Source organism: Pelophylax lessonae, assembly GCF_965119305.1.
Source record: "Pelophylax lessonae genome assembly, chromosome: 4".
Classification (NCBI taxonomy): domain Eukaryota; kingdom Metazoa; phylum Chordata; class Amphibia; order Anura; family Ranidae; genus Pelophylax; species Pelophylax lessonae.
Window position 1 is genome coordinate 354442447 of NC_138771.1, and position 18923 is coordinate 354461369.

Here is an 18923-nt window from a genome sequence, read left to right on the forward strand (position 1 = left end):
CTGCCACCAGATGCAGATTGTCATTTGCCAAGTCACCTGCCGCCAGATGCAGATTGTCACTTGCCATGTTGGCTGCCACCAGATACGGTTTGTCACTTGCCACGTCACCTGCCACAAGATGCGGATTGTCACTTCCCACCGTTGGTGGCAGCACTGGTCCATTGAGCACAGAGGCAGGCCTCAGTGCAGTGGTGGATTCTGAGTGAGGGAAGGAGAGCGGTGATGCCAGAACAGGGGTGTGTGGGGCAGGCAGTGCGAGATTATGTCACCTCTCTGCTCCCCACCGCACCCTCAACACTGAAGAGGCCTGGTTGTTAGGGCGGAAGAGCCGTGATGTGGAACGGGCGGGGAGAGATCATGTCACCTCTCCGTCTCTGTCGCACACTGCATATCTGACATCAGCTCCGTGGCCCGGGGGTTGCGGACCCCCGCTTTAAAGTATACGTAAACCCTAACCCTCTTATTTGCTACCCTTTTGGTCTGCTAAATATACCATTAAACTTTTTTTTTTTCAAGTTCAAGAAATACCTGTTGATTTTGCCAGAAAATCGTGCGAGCTAATAATTTCCTGCGCTCTTTGGCTGTACACAAGCAGGGTCTATGGAATGACAAAGAGGGGCATGTTTTTTTCAAAACATATCAGAAATAAAGAAGGCAGGACTGAAAACACGTGCTTTAGAATTTAGAGGCTAAAATACACTGTGTTATGTCAAAGAGCAAGGTAGGAGAACACTATATTTCTGGCACATCAACAGTAAAACTTGCTGCATGTTCAGTGGGATAAAACACAGGGAAATGTGCATGTATTTCATATATAGGTAATATTTATTTTTACATTACATTTTACATTACTGAGTTGGACAGATACTTTATGTTCTCAACATCCAACCAATCACAGGATGTACTACATAATAATTAAATCCAAAATGCTTATAATGTCTGATTTTGCTAAAAGGAAATAGTACAAACTTGATATTATATGAGTAAATTATTACCTGTCTTGATGAGAGCCACTTGCAGCTGAGTGTAAATATGGGACAGGTAGTGGAGGGGTATCCTGGAGGAAGTTCAAAGTTCAAAACGATTGGTGGTAGAAATAGAACCGTTCCCTCAAAGCTCTCCACTATGCTGTTTGCTGCAGAGTTGGCTAAAGGTAAAAATAAAAAAATAACCTTATAAGCTATCAAATGCAGGGTTTTCTTGTTTGGTTGTAGGTGTGAAAAAACAACTTTTACTTGTCACTAAGGAACATATTTATACAGGTATTTCTATAACAATATATTAAAGGGTTAAAAATGCAAATCTATAATAAGTAGATAATATACAGTACTGTCAAATTATCAATCTACTCAAATGAGCTTCCAACTGCAGCAGAAATCCCTCTTCCAGGTACCAGGTCTATACAGTGCCATTATAGAGTGATACATCTTCAAGCATGATTAGCTGTGTCACAAGGGGAAGGCAGGGAAGGCTGACCATTGTTCAGTATGAGCCAGCCAAAATCACTTCCTTCCACATGTTGCAGAGTATACTTAGGCAGCTTTTTTTCGTACACCCAGCAGGCTGAACGAAAAAAAAAAAAAAATGACAGATCCCTGCATTCACAGAAGCATGTGAATGGAGGGATCTCCCTTGCAATGCTATTTTATTATGGCAGTGGTAACTCCCTCATTACTGTCAGATTACACAGATCAGTACTGCAGCTATTAGCTGCAAGCGCTTAACGAATGCTGGTTTTCCAACATGACCATCCCACAGGAGCTGGTCTTTAGACTGGCTTCTGTTGAACAGAGAGGAGTACCCACAGAACAAAATCCATCCAGTTTCTGCTGAACTGGCTGATTTTCAGTATGTGTGTGTAGCCTCAGAGTACACTTGTCAGCCTTTGTGACACTTCATAATTGTCACTACCTTGTACACAAGGGAACTGGGGTGTTCTAAAAGCTGTATGCGTATAAAAATCTCCCAAAGATGCAATGTCCTGCTTGTGGGATTGGTTTACAACCTTTTCAACAACTCTGATCAAGCAGCAGAAGGTTAAAGCAGAAAATTAATTTTGCCAGTATAGTATAACAAACCCCCTGTCAGTCTGGAGTCAGGCTCAGAGGCTAGTGGGTGTAGCCGTTGAGAGATGAATGAGTAGTCAGCTGGACTGATACATAAACAGACTCGCTTAGCGAGGCTCACCCAAGGTGCGAGGTCTAAACACCAGCTGGTCTTCACCAGAGCTCTTGATGGTGCAGATAGTTTTCGCTGCATGCTGCCAGGTTGTGGCCCTCAGCATTGCCCCAGCAGTAAGAGAGCAAGCCAGTGTCAGGTAGTAGATGAAGCAAAGAAAGGAACAAGCAGAAGTGTAGTCCATGAACAAGCCAAAAGAACAGTAATGAGTAGTAGCTGGGTGGGATCTGATGGAAGCATAGTCAACGGCAAGCCAAGGGTCAATAACTAGTGGTAACAAAGATAAGGACAGCTGCAGGTATGCAAAGGAGCAAGATATCAGCTGGAGAGAGCACAAAAAATCTGGCAAACAGGAAGTGCAGAGACATGGCTTAACTCAGGAAGTTCATGGGAGGAGCAAAGAGTTCAAGGTTCACCAGTACAAAGATATAAGCCAAGGTTGTCCAAGGGATCAGGCAAAGAGCTGTCTAGCATCTCAGGTAGCTTAGCGAGAGGAGCTACAGCCAGACAGTGCAGAGGTCCCAGGTTCAGATCCTGACACCCCCCCAAACCCCTAATCTAGCTGCCCCTGCAATAAAATATAAGATAAATACTTACTTCTCAGACAAGCAACAAGTGAATTATTTGCTGTCTTCATCAAACCCTGGGTGCCGTTGCTAGAAGGCACTTCAGGGTGTGTGATAGTGTGTCCCCTGCTAGACATCTTGGTTCTTCCAAAAAGCTGCTGTGTGCTGTATAATTTATTAATTCATATATATTTATTTTTATACTGTTACTGTAAATATTTTTTTGATCACTTTTATTGCTGTCACAAGGAAACATCTAGCACTAGACCTCCTCTGTAACTCTGGAAAGGTATAAAAAATGTGTCGCCTATGGAGATTTTTAGGTACCGTAGTTTGTTGCCATTCCATTTTAAAGCATGACATGTTAGGTATCTATTTACTCGGGCGTAACATCATCTTTCAGATTATACAGAAAATTAGGCTAACCTTACTGGTTTTCTTTTAATTTATGAAAGTGTATTTCTTCCAAAAAACTGCATTTGAAAGACCGCTGTGCAAATACAGTGGGAAATAAAATATTGCAATTTTTCTTTCTCTAGGGTCTCTGCTAAAATATTTTTTATGTTTATGTTTAGGGGTTCTAAGTAATTTTTTAGCAAAAAAATAAAAAATGGATTTTTGTAAGAACTTACCGTAAAATACTTTTCTCTGAATTTCATCGACAGACGCAGCTCTGCTTAATCATAGACAATAGGGTTATGCTCCTCCCACTAGGGATAAGCACTAGGCGGAAAAAAGGCTTGTCCACGCCTATAGGGGCTGTCCCAGCAGGCATAACACCTCAGGCTCTGCTAAACTCAAACAGTTGTGTTGCAAGCAGTGACAGAAAAAGATCCCATAACTCAAAAGTAGAGGGGCAGTGCTGCGTCTGTTGATGGAAAGGATTTTAGGGTAAGTTCTTACAAAAATCCATTTTTCTCTATCGCTCATCGACAGATGCAGCTCTGCTTAATCATAGACTATAGGGATGTCCCAAAGCAGTAAAAACACGAGGGGTGGGAACAAGACAGGGACAAAAAACCTGAATGCCCCAATGGCCAAACGTAGCCAACCAGGTAAAATTGAGCTCAACCAGAAACAGGAGCTCCCCGAAACAACGAACCCTCAAAGAGAAACCAAAAAAAGGGGGGTTCTCTCTTAAAACTGCAGCCTGAAAAACCTTGTGGCCAAAAGAAGCATCCGCTGATGCCAACAACTCTACCTTGTAGAATTTTGTAAAGGTATGCACAGATGACCAAGTTGCCGCCTTGCAAACTTGTAGCACCAACGCCTGATGGCGAAAAGCCCAGGAGGCACTCAGCGCTCTAGTAGAATGCGCCTTCACTGGAAAAGGAGGAATCTGACCCTGAATAGGCCTGATCCATCTGGAAATGGTTGCAGCAGACGCAGCCAGTCCCTTACGAGGACCATCCGTAAGGACAAAACGTCTGATTTTCTGAAGGACGCAGTGATCTCTAAGTAAACCCTGATGGCCTGAACCACATCCAAAGAATGTAAAGCAAACTCAGGATGCTGAGGTTTAGGGCAAAGGGAAGGCAGTACAATGTCTTTATTTAAATAAAAATCAGAAACCACCTTAGGAAGGAACGACTGATTAGGTTGTAGTACCACCTCATCTCTGTGAACCACCAGATAGGGTGAGCGGCAAGACAACGCCGCCAATTCAAATACTCTGCGGGCAGAAGTGATCGCCACCAAGAAGGCAGCCTTCTGAGACAAAGCAAGCAGTGAAATCTCCCAAATTTTCTCAAAAGGGGGCTTTTGAAGAACAGACAGCACCAAATTGAAATTCCATGGCTGTAACAGGGAGCGCCGCGGAGGCGCCAAATGGCGCACAGCTTGAATAAACGTCCAAACAAGGGCGTGCGTGGCTAATGGGCGTTGAAAATAGATAGCCAAAGCCGAAACTTTGATAGTACCCAAGGTCAAACGCTGTTCAACCCCTTTCTGTAGAAAAGCCAAAACCCTGGCGATAGAAAACAAGCAAGGGTGCACTTTCAGCGATTCACACCATGAAATGTACGATTTCCACGTGCGATAACAGATCTTTTGAGGAGTCGACTTCCTAGCATTCAAGAGAGTGGGGATTACAGACTAAGAGAGACCCCTATCTCTCGATACATGACTTTCAACGGCATATGCCGTTAAAGCCAGCGACTGTAAAGCAGGATGGAAGATCATACCTTGAAACAACAGATCTTCCTTAAGAAAAAAGCCACCAAAGGGTACCGGTGGCCACACTTATGAGGTCTGCATACCAAGACCGATGAGGCCAGTCTGGAGCCAGCAGAATGACCGGAATGTTTTCCACCTCTATCCTGCGCAGAAAACGTGGCAGAAGTTTCAAAGGGGGAAATGCGTAAATCAGCCGATACTGACCCCAAGGAGCCACCAGGGCGTCTAATGGCGTCGGCCAGAGGATCTCGAGACCTGGCTACGAATCTCTGCACCTTCTTGTTGAGGCGAGAGGCAAACAGATCGACCTCGGGGGTCCCCCCCAGAATACATCCAGGTGTAGGAACCGCTCCCCTTGATCCAGTTTTCCACACCTGCCAGTTTTCCACTCTTGGGATGTGTACAGCAGAGAGGGCTGGAACAAATCTTTATGCCCAAGTCAGAATCTCAACCATCTCCTTGGCCACCAGGACACTCCTGGTGCCCCCCTGGTGATTGATGTAAGCCACAGCTGTGGTGTTGTCTAATGAACCCGAACATCTCATAGGCGAGTCGTCCAATGACTCAGACAAAGTTTGTCCGAGGCTAAATCCAGACTCAGGACCGGAGTCAATGTGGATTTTTTTAAATTGATGTTCCAACCAAACTCTTGTAGAGTTTGGACAGTGACCTCCAGATTCTCCCACAGAACCGAATGAGAGACATATCTCAACAGGAGATCGTCCAGGTATCCCAGAACCACAATCCCCCTCCAGTGCAGCAATGCTAACACCGAAGCCAGAACCTTGGTTAACACCCTGGGAGCGGAGGCGAGACCAAAGGGTAACGCCACAAATTGATAATGCTTCTCCGCTAGCGCAAATCGAAGAAACCTCTGTACCCGCACAAAGCGATTCAAGGCTTTGAGATCTAGGATGGGGCGCACCTTGCCTTCTTTTCTGGGCACGGTGAACAGGTTTGAATAATGCTCCTGAAAGTGTTCCGAAGCTGGAACGGGCACAATCACCCCTTGCGACAGCAAGTCATGTCCAGAGAGGCTCCAAATAGCTTCTCCCCCGCAAAAGGGAGATCAGCAACATCTTTTTTATAAGCCTGGTCAGCCGATCAGCATTTCAGCCATATCAGGCGTCTAATAGCAACCCTCACTGCTGATGTCCTGGCCACCAATAAGGCCAAGTCCAGGGACGTATCACACATGAACACCAGGGCTTGGACCAACTGGTCTAACAGTTCCAGAACCGCAGGGGGAAGCTGTGTCATTATTCAACAAAAAATGATAGGAAAGGAAAGATGGGGCTTTGCGGGCCAGTGGGAGTAGAAGGATCAGACGCAAAACCAATTTATAAAACCAAATAACATTTTATTGGTATATAAGATAAAAAGCATGGGCTACCATGCATATTTAGTGCAAACAGACTAACATACAGAATGGTAAAATCAAGCAAGATGAGTCATTCACAACATAGAAATACATCCCATGAGGGAAACAAAACCAAAGAGCCTGTGTAGGATGGAGGGTGGGTCTCAAGATGGATTTCGGTCAATGTAGGTCCCCAGCAAGCCGACGCGTTTCGCTCAAGGCTTCCTCAGGGCCTGAGAGACCATGACAGACCGGTATTTCCTTATTGGTAATGACTCAGAGTAGATGACAAGGTTGTGGCGACACAAATACTGATTAGGGATCACTGCTTCCGTATTCAGAATATAAACTCCATGTTGGCGTCATATATATTCTCATTACGCTGGATTCAAAAGTTTAGACCCTCGTATACCACAGAGGCAAGGCTTATAATCTCCACTGATGGTAGTCTCCTGGGAATCTCGACTACCCGTACCCTCTCCCTGGTATATTCAAAATTATGGATACTCAACATTAGGTATAAAAAAATCTATTGTAGTGTAGGGATAGCCTCAAGCGGACGGGGGCAGGCACTTTTTATGCGGTCAAGGAAGGCAACATATCCCAGACCTAGAAGTCCCGGAAGACAGCGGTGAATAACCTATTTGTGGTGCAGGGATGGCTCCAGGCAGGAAAGAAGTACATATATGTATCGCTATTTCTGATAGAAGGGACAGTAAGTCCCGAGCTCCACAGGCCCTTAGTAGCCGTAGTACGCCAGCAACCTGCCTAAGGTTGGCGTACATAATACATATATGTACTTCTTTCCTGCCTGGAGCCATCCCTGCACCACAAATAGGTTATTCACCCCTGTCTCCCGGGACTTCCAGACACCTGTGTACCTGACGCTGTGGGTTCATCACCCTCACGTGGTCTTCGTCTGCGGCAACCATATCTGTGTCAGAATCTGAAGACCTTGCAGATAGAGAGGAGGACGGAGGACATTTATGGGGGGCAGCACCAGAACAAACTGACTGCACTTTTGACATCAGGCTTTGCAGAAAAAAATGCAATTTCTGGCTTCAACTGCGAGCCGGAGGGTCCCGCAGTAATTTCCAGGGGATTTTCAGGGGATATTTTATCCTGGGACTCCATGTGCACTATACCTTTAAGACCACAAAAAACGCGGTCTCCCCGTTATTACTGCGAACCCCAAAATGTCTAAATATAGCAGAGCAGGAGAGGTAAACCTACAGGGGACCCCCCAGAAACGTTCCTGGTCAGTGTCAAAACAAAAGTAACACAGAAGAAAAAGGAAGAGGAAGCAACTCTGCCTCAAGCATAGAAAAAAATGTGCTTCATGCCAGTCCTGCCTCCGGACCACAAGAAAATGGCTGGTATACATTCTCAATTTTGAATTTCAGAAAATGGCTGCCCAAACAAACGAATGGCAACACAGAGGTCATGAACCACGGCGCCATGCAGTCTCCGGGACCCCTGAAAGGGGTCCCAGAACAAAAGACAACTAAGGGTCCCCATTCAAGGACCCCCCCACGATCAATCCCCTGCAAATATGTGCCAAAAACCAGCCGCATTACCGCCCCCCCCCCTCCACAAGGGGGGGGAGGAAGCAAGGGGTATACCAATTAGGCTTCCGAGGTGCTAGTGAGCCCCTAAGGTCCGACCATTCCAGGGAGGGGCCCATGCCCACCCCATGACCTCCAGGGGTAGTGGGGAGACATATTACTCATCATACCGCGGTACCAGGCGGGCGCCACTCTGAAACAAATCACCTCCCCCCTGGGATGGGGGTGCTGTTAGCCAAGGGGAGGCTGCGACACAGGGCCTTCCAGGTCGTCTGCTTCCTGGCGAGATGATCCACTCGCAGGCTAGTCCCCATCCATCGGGGGACGGTCATGGCGAGGCCAAGTTTTGGACTATAACCTGCTCATGCTCGATGGCCAGGCAGGGAGAACTTAAGGATCTATATTATCCAGTGTGAAAAAACCACAGCCGGCTGTTGCTTGTAATTCCTCTGGATCTTGGTCCTCAGGAACTAACTAGAAAATAAAAAAAAATAAAAATCACAAACTTTCCCTGTTACAGCTAAGACCGAAGTCCCAGACGGGAACTAGGTCCTATCCCTGTCACTAGGCAGTACAAACTGTTTGAGTATAGCAGAGCCTGAGGGGTTATGCCTATAGGCGTGGACAAGCCTTTTTTCTGCCTAGTGCCTATCACTAGTGGGAGGAGCATAAACCTATAGTCTATGATTAAGCTTAAGCAGAGCTGCGCCTGTAGATGAACGATAGAGAAAAGACAATTTATTCTTGAATCTCTACAGTATATGCAGTGGTAAATATTAATAACCAGCTATATGGTTGAGGATCAAAATATCTAATCCACTCTAAGAATACTAGACAGAAGAGATATAAGTAATATTAGAGGTTGAATCTGGTACATATCATCAGAGTCAGAGATCAAAATTTTTATTGAAAGAAAAAAATAAATAAATAAATGTAAAAAGAACTAAAATGCTGTTTTGCATATTTTCAGCCAGGAATGTAATGTAACACTATGCATGACAGCATTTTCATACACAGGTACCTAGATACAATCTGCCCCTGCTGTCCCTTATGCTGGCCAAACACATACAAAATTTTCCCTTTGAAAATTCTCGTTTAAGAACGTTTACTAACCGTTAGTGGGGTCAAACCGATGTTCGTTTTTGACCACAGTGAAAGGAAAATTCCAAGGAGCAGAACAGAAAACATTTCTCGATCTAACACATTTTTGGACAGTGTATGTGGTTTTCATTCAAAAATTACATTAATTTTAAAAAAAGAAACATTTTTAAAAATGCAAGTGACATTTTCAAACAACATTCGTCCATTTATCGAAAGTACAAAGAATGTTTGTACAAATATTCTCGTCCAAAAATCGATACGCACAGTATCTCACAAAAGTGAGTACACCCCTCACATTTTTTTAATTATTTTATTATATCTTTTCATGTGACATCATTGAAGAAATGACACTTTGCTACAATGTAAAGTAGTAAGTGTACAGCTTGTATGACAGTGTAAATTTGCTGTCCCCTCAAAATAACTCAACACACAGCCATTAATGTCTAAACCGCTGGCAACAAAAGTGAGTAAACCCCTAAGCGAAAATGTCCAAATTGGGCCCATTTAGCCATTTTCCCTCCTGGGTGTCATGTGACTCATTAGTGTTACAAGGTCTCAGGTGTGAATGGGGAGAAGGTGTTGTAATGATATCTTGCGTTGGCACTCTAGTTTGTCAGGCCGCCATTTTGTTCAAACGCTGTCCCAAGCATCCATCTTGTGTTGCAAGCTTAGTTGACAGTGTTAAAACCAAATGGGTCATTCTTACTAGCCTCATCCTCCAGCCTTTTGGCAGTTTAATGACCCCCTGGGTCACTATATGCCAAGTTTCTGCAAAGCTGACATTTTTCACACCTTTACTATACACAAGCAGCTTGACCAAGCAGAAGTTGTGTCTCCTAGGACAGCAGGGGGTAAGATTAGATGTCCAGTGAAATTGCTTTGTACATTCTCAAAGCCAAATTGTTAACTTACATCTCACAATCCGTGCTCAAATCATATCTTTTTAACCGAACATAACATATTAACAAACAGTAGATATTTGGGTGCCCCATAAAATACCAATCTAATTAAGTCCCAGCACGGACACCATCATGCCTAGGAAAGGCAAGCCAGCGATCCAATGCCGTACAGGTCAGAGGTTATTCCGTGCTAACCCATGTTTCGTGTCTAAAGATAGGACATTCCAAACCGGACCATGAAATATCGGTTTCACGCGTGTCACCATTTCATATCTCCAGATATGAGTGCTTTTATGAATCTGTTAAAGCGGGAGGTCATTTAGCAGTTTATAGACTCAGAGCCATTGGCTGAGTACATCTGGTGACACCCCCTGGAGGGTCAGAGAAAAAGACAGGGACTGAGAGAGTTCTCAGTTCTCATTCTACCATTGAGGCAATAACATCGCTTTAAGAGAGGACTGACCGCATGTTCAGTTTCTGAAACTAAGGTAATACCAGGACTGTTTTAATGCAAGTATTTTCATTCTTTTATTCTCCTATTTCTAAATTGCTGTATTGTGTCTCTATTTCATTGTAACCCATTTTTCTGTAAATATTTTTACTCGCACCAATTTTAACCTTTCTTATAATTAAACCTTATTTTGAAAAGTGTTAACTTTGTCTCTAAGCTCTTAAACGCAATTTGACCCAAACAAACCTGCCTCCTGAAGTGCGCTACTGTGTGTTACAGACGGTTATTTTAAAGTCATAATTGATATTTGTACTGTTTAGGCTAATGTATCTGAACCATTCTGGTCTGAGGTGACAGTGGGTGTGTTACAGATGGTTATTCTAAAGTCATAATTGATATTTGTAAAATCACGAGCGTCCGCTAAGCTCAAACGTAGCGGTGGTGGCAGCGAAAGGGTTAATCGTTTAATTAACCCGGTGACAAACGCTCTCAGTCTGCTGGCATCTAGATTGTGGTCCCGCAAGCTGGACAATCTGTGCGCTGGGTGCAGCTGAGAGTGGCATTGTTACGCAAGTGACGGCAGGGTGTGAGATTGCTTGGTCTTTGGTCACGAGTTGGATGAGAAGGCCAGGGGTCTGATACCCGCCACCGTCACATATTGGCTGGCAGCGTACGTGGGATAGTCTTGCATTTAAGAGCATTCAGTGCACTGTTAGGAATTAGCTCTGCACTGAAGGATTGTAACGGTTGTGGAAAGCAATCCTTAGAGACAAACTGGTGCCTATTTTTGTTTTTTGAAAAACACACAGCAATCTCTACTTTCTACAGCTCCTTCCTATCTTTGCTTTCTGTTCTATCTTTTCTGCTTGCAAACATGCCTGGTTTATCGGAATATAAGAAAATGAACAAAAATGAACTTGCTACGGAGTGCACATCGAGAGGACTTGACGTCAGTGGCAAAAGTCATGAAGTAATGATTCATGCCCTGCAGGAGTATGATATACAGGCGATCAAGAACCTGGCGGAACCAGGAGACGGAGTGTCCATTACTTCAGAGCCCAGTGATACAGGAACGGCCACACAGGATGGGCCAGCAGAGACTGACACTGGAATACCACTGGATGTCACCTCCACTCCACAGCATGAGCAGACCAGCCCCAGCTTGCCTGCAACCAGCATAGACTCTCCTCTAATGCAGGAAACGCTGCAACATGTTAAGGAGGTGGATCCTATGGCTTACCTGCAGTTTCTAGAACGTCAGGCTGCGGCTGAGAGAGAGGAGCGCCAGGCTGCGGTGGAGAGAGAGGAGCGCCGGGCGGCGGCTGAGAGAGAGGCTGCTGAGAGGGAGAGGGAGGCTAATCGTCGGCACGAACTGGAGATGGATAAGCTCCCGCCGAAGCCCCAGTCTCAGAACCTCGGATCCCTAGAGCACAGGGACACCTCTTTGCTTGTGAGCCCGGCAGCCAAATTTCCAGTCATGGAAAAGGACAGTGACATTGATGTGTACCTACTGTCGTTTGAAAAGACTTGCCGTCAGTACCAGCTGCCCCAAGCACAATGGGCCCAGTACCTGACGCCAGGGCTGCGAGGCAAGGCCCTGGAACGCTTACGTCGAATTGCCAACGGAACAGGATGGTGATTATGAGGCCATCAAGGCTGCAATCACCCAAAAGTACCAGTTAACCCCGGAAGTGTACCGGAAGCGATTTAGGTCCCTGCAAAAGGGACCTGGGGACTCATATATGGATGTGGTAAGCCGCCTACGCACCACGTTCCGTCAGTGGACTAAGGGCTTGAAGGCCATTACGTTTGAGTCCCTGGAGGATCTCATGATTGGAGATCAATTGTTTCACATCTGTCCTACAGACGTCAGACAGTTTGTGCTGGAACGAAAGCCAGCCTCTGCCCAAGAAGCAGCAGAACTGGCCGATACCTACATCCACACTCGGGTATCTGACCATCGCAAGGCTCCTCCTCTGTATGGCGCGAAAGGAGGGAAATCACACATGGAAACACCTCCTGCACCTAGGAGTCAAGCTCCCCAGCAACCAGCCCCTGCAGTTCCTGGTGTCACCTTCCCTACAACTGACACCTGCAGATGCTACACATGTGGAAAAGCGGGACATCTCAGGACACAGTGCCCTGAGCAGAAGCAGATGACATCACCTGGTCAGCAGGCCAGCAACTCTTCCTCCGTGCTGTTTGTCCGCAGGAAATCCCGGGTGACCGCCACCAACTTGCAGCCCGTCACCGTGGGCAACCGGACTGTCACTGGTTTCCGGGACACAGGAGCTGAAGTCACTCTGGTCAAACCAGAAGTGATAAGAAGAAGGGACATCATCCCTGGAAAGTTTTTTACCCTCACTGGAGTTGGGGGGACCCGCTCACAGGTACCCCGTGCCCGTGTTTTCCTTGATTGGGGTGCTGGGAGTGGGATGAGGGAGGTGGGAGTCTCTGAGGAAATCCCCACAGATGTTTTGTTGTGTGCTGACCTAGGTACCCTTGTTTCTTACTACACCCCTGCTAAGAGCACCCTGGATGCCTCCACGGAACTCTCTGGACTTGAAAAGGTACTGTGTGCAGATATTGGGTTAATGTCTGGGCAACCTATGGATGGACAGAGGTAGGGGGAGGGGTGGAGTGGTGTTGAATTACCAGGTCCTCCATCTTTTGAAGAAGGAAATAGGCCCTCTTGCCTGTGAAGTTACCAGGGGTATGCTGTAGTAATGCTAATGATGATGCAAATAATGTTGATGATGATGATATTAATGATGGAAATGTTGATGATGATAATTTTGATGCTAATAATGCTGGAAATGATGTTGCTGATAATGTTGATGGAAATGATGATAATGCTAAAGATGTTTTGTCAATGTTGGTGGTCCATCGCAGTGTGGCAAAGGCAGGGGAGATGCAGGCCCTGGTCGCAGAGCAGCAGGAGGAGGTCTCTATGTCCTCTCCTTGTTCTGACCCAGTGGACTCCACCTCTGTTAGGCCTCAGCAGCTGTCTTTGTTCGCCACAGGACAGCTGGCTGGGACTTATAGTACTGCCTGTCAGGCAGCACTGCGGATCGACCAGGCTATCCGATCACTTAGGACTGGAGCTGAAAGGCCCCCAGCTGTGATGAGTAAACACCAGCTTGACTGGGACAATGGGCAGATAGGTGTGACAGGACAACAGGCAGGAGGCCTGGAGACTGAAGGGGTTAAACAGCTGTTCATTGTGTCCAGGCAACCTCACAGACATGTATTGAAGGTGTCACATGATCTGTTTTGTAAGGATCTCTGTGAGATCAGGCGGGCAGGGCCTGGAGTGAAGCACCAGGGTTTGTGGCTTGACCTGATCCTCACACAGCATCCTAGCCCAGCACATGCCAGGGACAGAGTTAGTACCCCTGAACTGGGAAAGACAGGTGTCCTGTTAGCAGTAGCTGACACTCAGGGCGTGGGTTTGGGCCTTCAGCTAAAGCCCCCCTTCCCCCTCCAGGTATCTATGCTGCTGGCAGGGCTTACTGCATGCCGCATCAGAGATATTGGAGACCCTGGGAGGACACACCCTGACGTCCACGAGATGGGCGCCTGGGTGTCTGCTCCCCCCATACCTGCGACCTCTCCTGTCTCACAGGAGGTGCAGGCCGATGGGGAACAGGAGACCGAGAGAAGGCTTTGTGGAGCCTTTAGCAGGCTGAATGTCAGCCCTGCGATTGTGGCCTACCCTGTGCCCAGGAACCATGAGGTGTTAAAGCAGCTGGCTGATGCCCGCTGTCTAACCACCTTGAACCTCAGCAGGGGGCGTGGACCAAACCCTCTAATCTGGAAGGCTCAGAACGAGCCAGCCTTCCCCAACCCATGTGGCTTAACTGCGTCTACGGCAATGCTAGATGGGGTTGGGAACGCATCAGACACCTCCCTAAGGGTCACGTGTGATCCACGGGAAGAGGTCGAACCTGGTGCTGTGGCCTGCTTTAGGGGCCTGGTAGTGTTTGGCCCTGCCTGGGTGGAACACCCAGAGCTCTTGTCCACAGTCCCAAACGTTCTGGCACGGCCTAGTTTGACAGTTCTGCATAGTAACTGTCAGATGGACCTGTCAGCAGTTTTGTACTGGGAAAAGCAGGGAGGAGTGGGCACCCAGAGATCTGGAACTGAGGATACCAGGACCTGGCCTACTCCTCACACCACCACTTTGGTTACGTCATTCCTGGACAGGAGGATGCTGGGATGCGACGAGAGTGGCTCAACTGAACCGGTGACTGGCTTAACCAATGGTATCCTGGTTAAACTGGCATCCTTGACGCCAGTGTGGCAGAAGGACCGTCCGGCCCTGACGGAGGTACTGGCTCGTGCACCTGGGACATGGGGCCCGGAATTTAAATGCCCAGTCCCGGCACCACCCTATGCCATTACCTTTGGGCCAGATGCAGCCCTAGGCCGGCGGGATGCTAAAGGAGAGGAAACTCTCATCCTCTATTTGAGCCGGAAGCTGCTCCCCAGGGGAGTAGCCTCTGTCAACCAGCAGAAGAAAGGTAGCACCCTTGGCAACGCTGATGGGTTGTCGTGTCAAGCCGAGCTGCAGGAGATGGGTGCGTCCGGAGGGGAATTGTGCTTCCCCTCCTATGCACCCACAAGAGGGGGAGGTGTAATGATATCTTGCGTTGGCACTCTAGTTTGTCAGGCCGCCATTTTGTTCAAACGCTGTCCCAAGCATCCATCTTGTGTTGCAAGCTTAGTTGACAGTGTTAAAACCAAATGGGTCATTCTTACCAGCCTCATCCTCCAGCCTTTTGGCAGTTTAATGACCCCCTGGGTCACTATATGCCAGGTTTCTGCAAAGCTGACATTTTTCACACCTTTACTATACACAAGCAGCTTGACCAAGCAGAAGTTGTGTCTCCTAGGACAGCAGGGGGTCAGATTAGATGTCCAGTGAAATTGCTTTGTACATTCTCAAAGCCAAATTGTTAACTTACATCTCACAATCCGTGCTCAAATCATATCTTTTTAACCGAACATAACATATTAACAAAAAGTAGATATTTGGGTGCCCCATAAAATACCAATCTAATTAAGTCCCAGCACGGACACCGTCATGCCTAGGAAAGGCAAGCCAGCGATCCAATGCCATACAGGTCAGAGGTTATTCCATGCTAACCCATGTTTAGTGTCTAAAGATAGGACATTCCAAACCGGACCATGAAATATCGGTTTCACGCGTGTCACCGTTTCATATCTCCAGATATGAGTGCTTTTATGAATCTGTCAAAGCGGGAGGTCATTTAGCAGTTTATAGACTCAGAGCCATTAGCTACTGGCCACTGAGTACATCTGGTGACACCCCCTGGAGGGTCAGAGAAAAAGACAGGGACTGAGAGAGTTCTCAGTTCTCATTCTACCATTGAGGCAATAACATCGCTTTAAGAGAGGACCGACCGCATGTTCATTTTCTGAAACTAAGGTAATACCAGGACTGTTTTAATGCAAGTATTTTCATTCTTTTATTCTCCTATTTCTAAATTGCTGTATTGTGTCTCTATTTCATTGTAACCCATTTTTCTGTAAATATTTTTATTCGCACCAATTTTAACCTTTCTTATAATTAAACCTTATTTTGAAAAGTGTTAACTTTGTCTCTAAGCTCTTAAACGCAACTTGACCCAAACAAACCTGCCTCCTGAAGTGCGCTACTGTGTGTTACAGACAGTTATTTTAAAGTCATAATTGATATTTGTACTGTTTAGGCTAACTTATCTAAACCATTCTGGTCTGAGGTGACAGTGGGTGTGTTACAGATGGTTATTCTAAAGTCATAATTGATATTTGTAAAATCACGAGCGTCCGCTAAGCCCAAACGTAGCGGTGGTGGCAGCGAAAGGGTTAATCGTTTAATTAACCCGGTGACAAACGCTCTCAGTCTGCTGGCATCTAGATTGTGGTCCCGCAAGCTGGACAATCTGTACGCTGGGTGCAGCTGAGAGTGGCATTGTTACGCAAGTGACGGCAGGGTGTGAGATTGCTTGGTGTTTGGTCACGAGTTGGATAAGAAGGCCAGGGGTCTGATACCCGCCACCGTCACAGGTGTGTTAAATTTGGTGTTATCGCTCTCTCATACTGGTCACTGAAAGTTTAACATGGCACCTCATGGCAAAGAACTCTGAGGATTAAAAAAAAAAAGAATTGCTGCTCTACATAAAGATGGCCTAGACTATTAGAAGATTGCCAAGACCCTGAAACTGAGCTGCAGCACAGTGGCCAAGACCATACAGCAGTTTAACAGAACAGGTTCCACTCAGAACAAGCCTCGCCACGGTCGACCAAAAATGTTGAGTGCACGTGCTCAGCGTCATATCCAGAGGTTGTCTTTGGGAAATAGACGTATGAGTGCTGCCAGCACATTGTCAGCCCTGCGATTGTGGGTGGGTGGGGGGCCAGCCTGTCAGTGCTCAAACCATACACTGCATCAAATTGGTCTGCATGGCTGTCATCCCAGAAGGAAGCCTCTTCTTAAGATGATGCACAAGAAAGCCCACAAACAGTTTGCTGAAGACAAGCAGACTAAGGACATGGATTACTGGAACCATGTCCTGTGGTCTGACGAGACCAAGATAAACTTATTTGGTTCAGATGGTGTCAAGCGTGTGTGGTGGCAACCAGGTGAGGAGTACAAAGACAAGTGTGTCTTGCCTACAGTCAAAACCATGGTGGTGGGAGTGTCATGGTCTGGGGCTGCATGAGTGTTTCCAGCACTGGGGAGCTACAGTTCATTGAGGGAACCATGAATGCCAACACGTACTGTGACATACTGAAGTAGAGCATGATCCCCTCCCTTCGGAGACTGGGCCGCAGGGCAGTATTCCAACATGATAATAACCCCAAACACACCTCTAAGACGACCACTGCTTTGCTAAAGAAGTTGAGGGTAAAGGTGATGGACTGGCCAAGCATGTCCCCAGACCTAAACTCTATTGAGCATCTTTGGGGCATCCTGAAATGGAACGTGGAAGAGCGCAAGGTCTCCAACATCCACCAGCTCCGTGATGTCATCATAGAGGAGTGGAAGAGGTCTCCAGTGGCAACCTGTGAAGCTCTGGTGAACTCCATGCCCAAGAGGGTTAAGGCAGTGCTGGAAAATAATGGTGGCCACACAAAATATTGACACTTTGGGCTCAATTTGGATATTTACAAAAAATGTGAGGGGTGTACTCACTTTTGTGAGATACTGTATGTATAACATTTGATATATATATATATATATATATATATATATATAATAAATATACTCAGAAGTCAGATATACAGGGTATTGGAACCTCGAATCAGACACGAAACTACATGAAGGGTGGAGGGGAGATATAAATCTTTTATACAAAGTAGTACTAAAGGCTGAGACTGTTTTTCCCTGCACAGAGGCCTTAAAGTGATTGTAAATGCTGGATTTTTTTTAACAACAAATATGTTATACCATGAAAAAAAATATTATGCCTTTAGAATGGACTCACTTCCTTCTCCTGCCCAGGACTACATTGCTCATGAGGCATTGCTCCTCACACATTCACATGTTCTCAGGTATTTACTGACATGTAAGGACGGTGTACTGAGCTGTACGTGTGCTGCACTGTATTTCTTGATATTTAAACAAATAATGCATTCTGTATACAGGCCAACTAATCGGCTGACCAAACAATCGATTATAAAAATAGTTGACAACTATTTTCATAATCAATAATGTCGATTAGTTGTTTCAGCCATGGAGAATTGACAAGCCAGGGTGAAAGATTACATACCCGGCATCCCTTTCGACATGCATGTTCCTCCCTGCTGGCCACTGCATGGTACAGAGTTTAGCTGTGCTATCCTGATCATTCGCTTGATTACTGTTCTAGAAACAGGCCTTATAAAATGTAATCAAGCAGCTGATGGTCAGACTGTACAGCTGAAGTCTACACCATCCAGTGGCCAGCTCTATCCCTGGAGCATGCACATATAAAAAGGGTGCCCAGTGTTCTTTTGCTCAGTCACTGGAGATACTAGAAGAAACCATGGAAGACGTTGTTTTGCAATCAGCAAAGAGATTATTTATTTCCCCACACCACTGGCTGTTATAAAGAGGTGGAAATACTTAAAAAACCAAGAGCTGCAACTGCGGGGATGAACTGAGGATATGATCAAATTTTCAAAGTAAGAAAAAATATTTCAACAGTAATATTACAGCATTTTGAGTCAGTGATATAGTTAATTTTAGGACTATTTTAAGTGCATTTTGTCAGACTTACATTTAACAGATATTTTAAAATTTGGAGGAAGTTCCAGACACACTTGGATCTCCCCTCCCGGAGCAGTGTCGGCTCTCTTAAACTCATCTTCAGAGTATATACTACTGAGAGCTAGCAGTTCATCCTCCTGGGCTTCCTGATTTTCAGTGGACATTGGTTATCTGTGAAGGTCATTGCTATGTTAATCATTTTAGTGAAGCTGCAATTGCTCTAAACACATTATACAAGTACATTAAATTTAAAAACCAAATATCAGTTTAATAAAATGCAAAAAATACAGTCAATTTCACAATAAAACTTCTAATAAGTTTAGGAACATTACTTAATGCATTTCTGTTTTCAATATACTGTATGTACACTG

At 45.9% G+C, this 18923-nt stretch overlaps 1 protein-coding gene across 1 annotated transcript in view; it reads right to left on the minus strand.

The window, feature by feature from the left end:
- Positions 1-18722, minus strand: part of RNF14 (ring finger protein 14) — a 101089-nt gene extending 82367 nt beyond the window's left edge. Inside the window, exons 1-2 of the mRNA XM_082256856.1 lie at positions 18563-18722; positions 996-1147 (exon numbers count right to left, since the gene is read on the minus strand). Coding sequence (XP_082112982.1) covers positions 996-1147; positions 18563-18716 — 306 coding nt within the window. The 5' untranslated portion in view covers positions 18717-18722. The remainder of the gene's footprint in view (positions 1-995; positions 1148-18562) is intronic.
- Between the last annotated feature and the right edge of the window lie 201 nt (positions 18723-18923).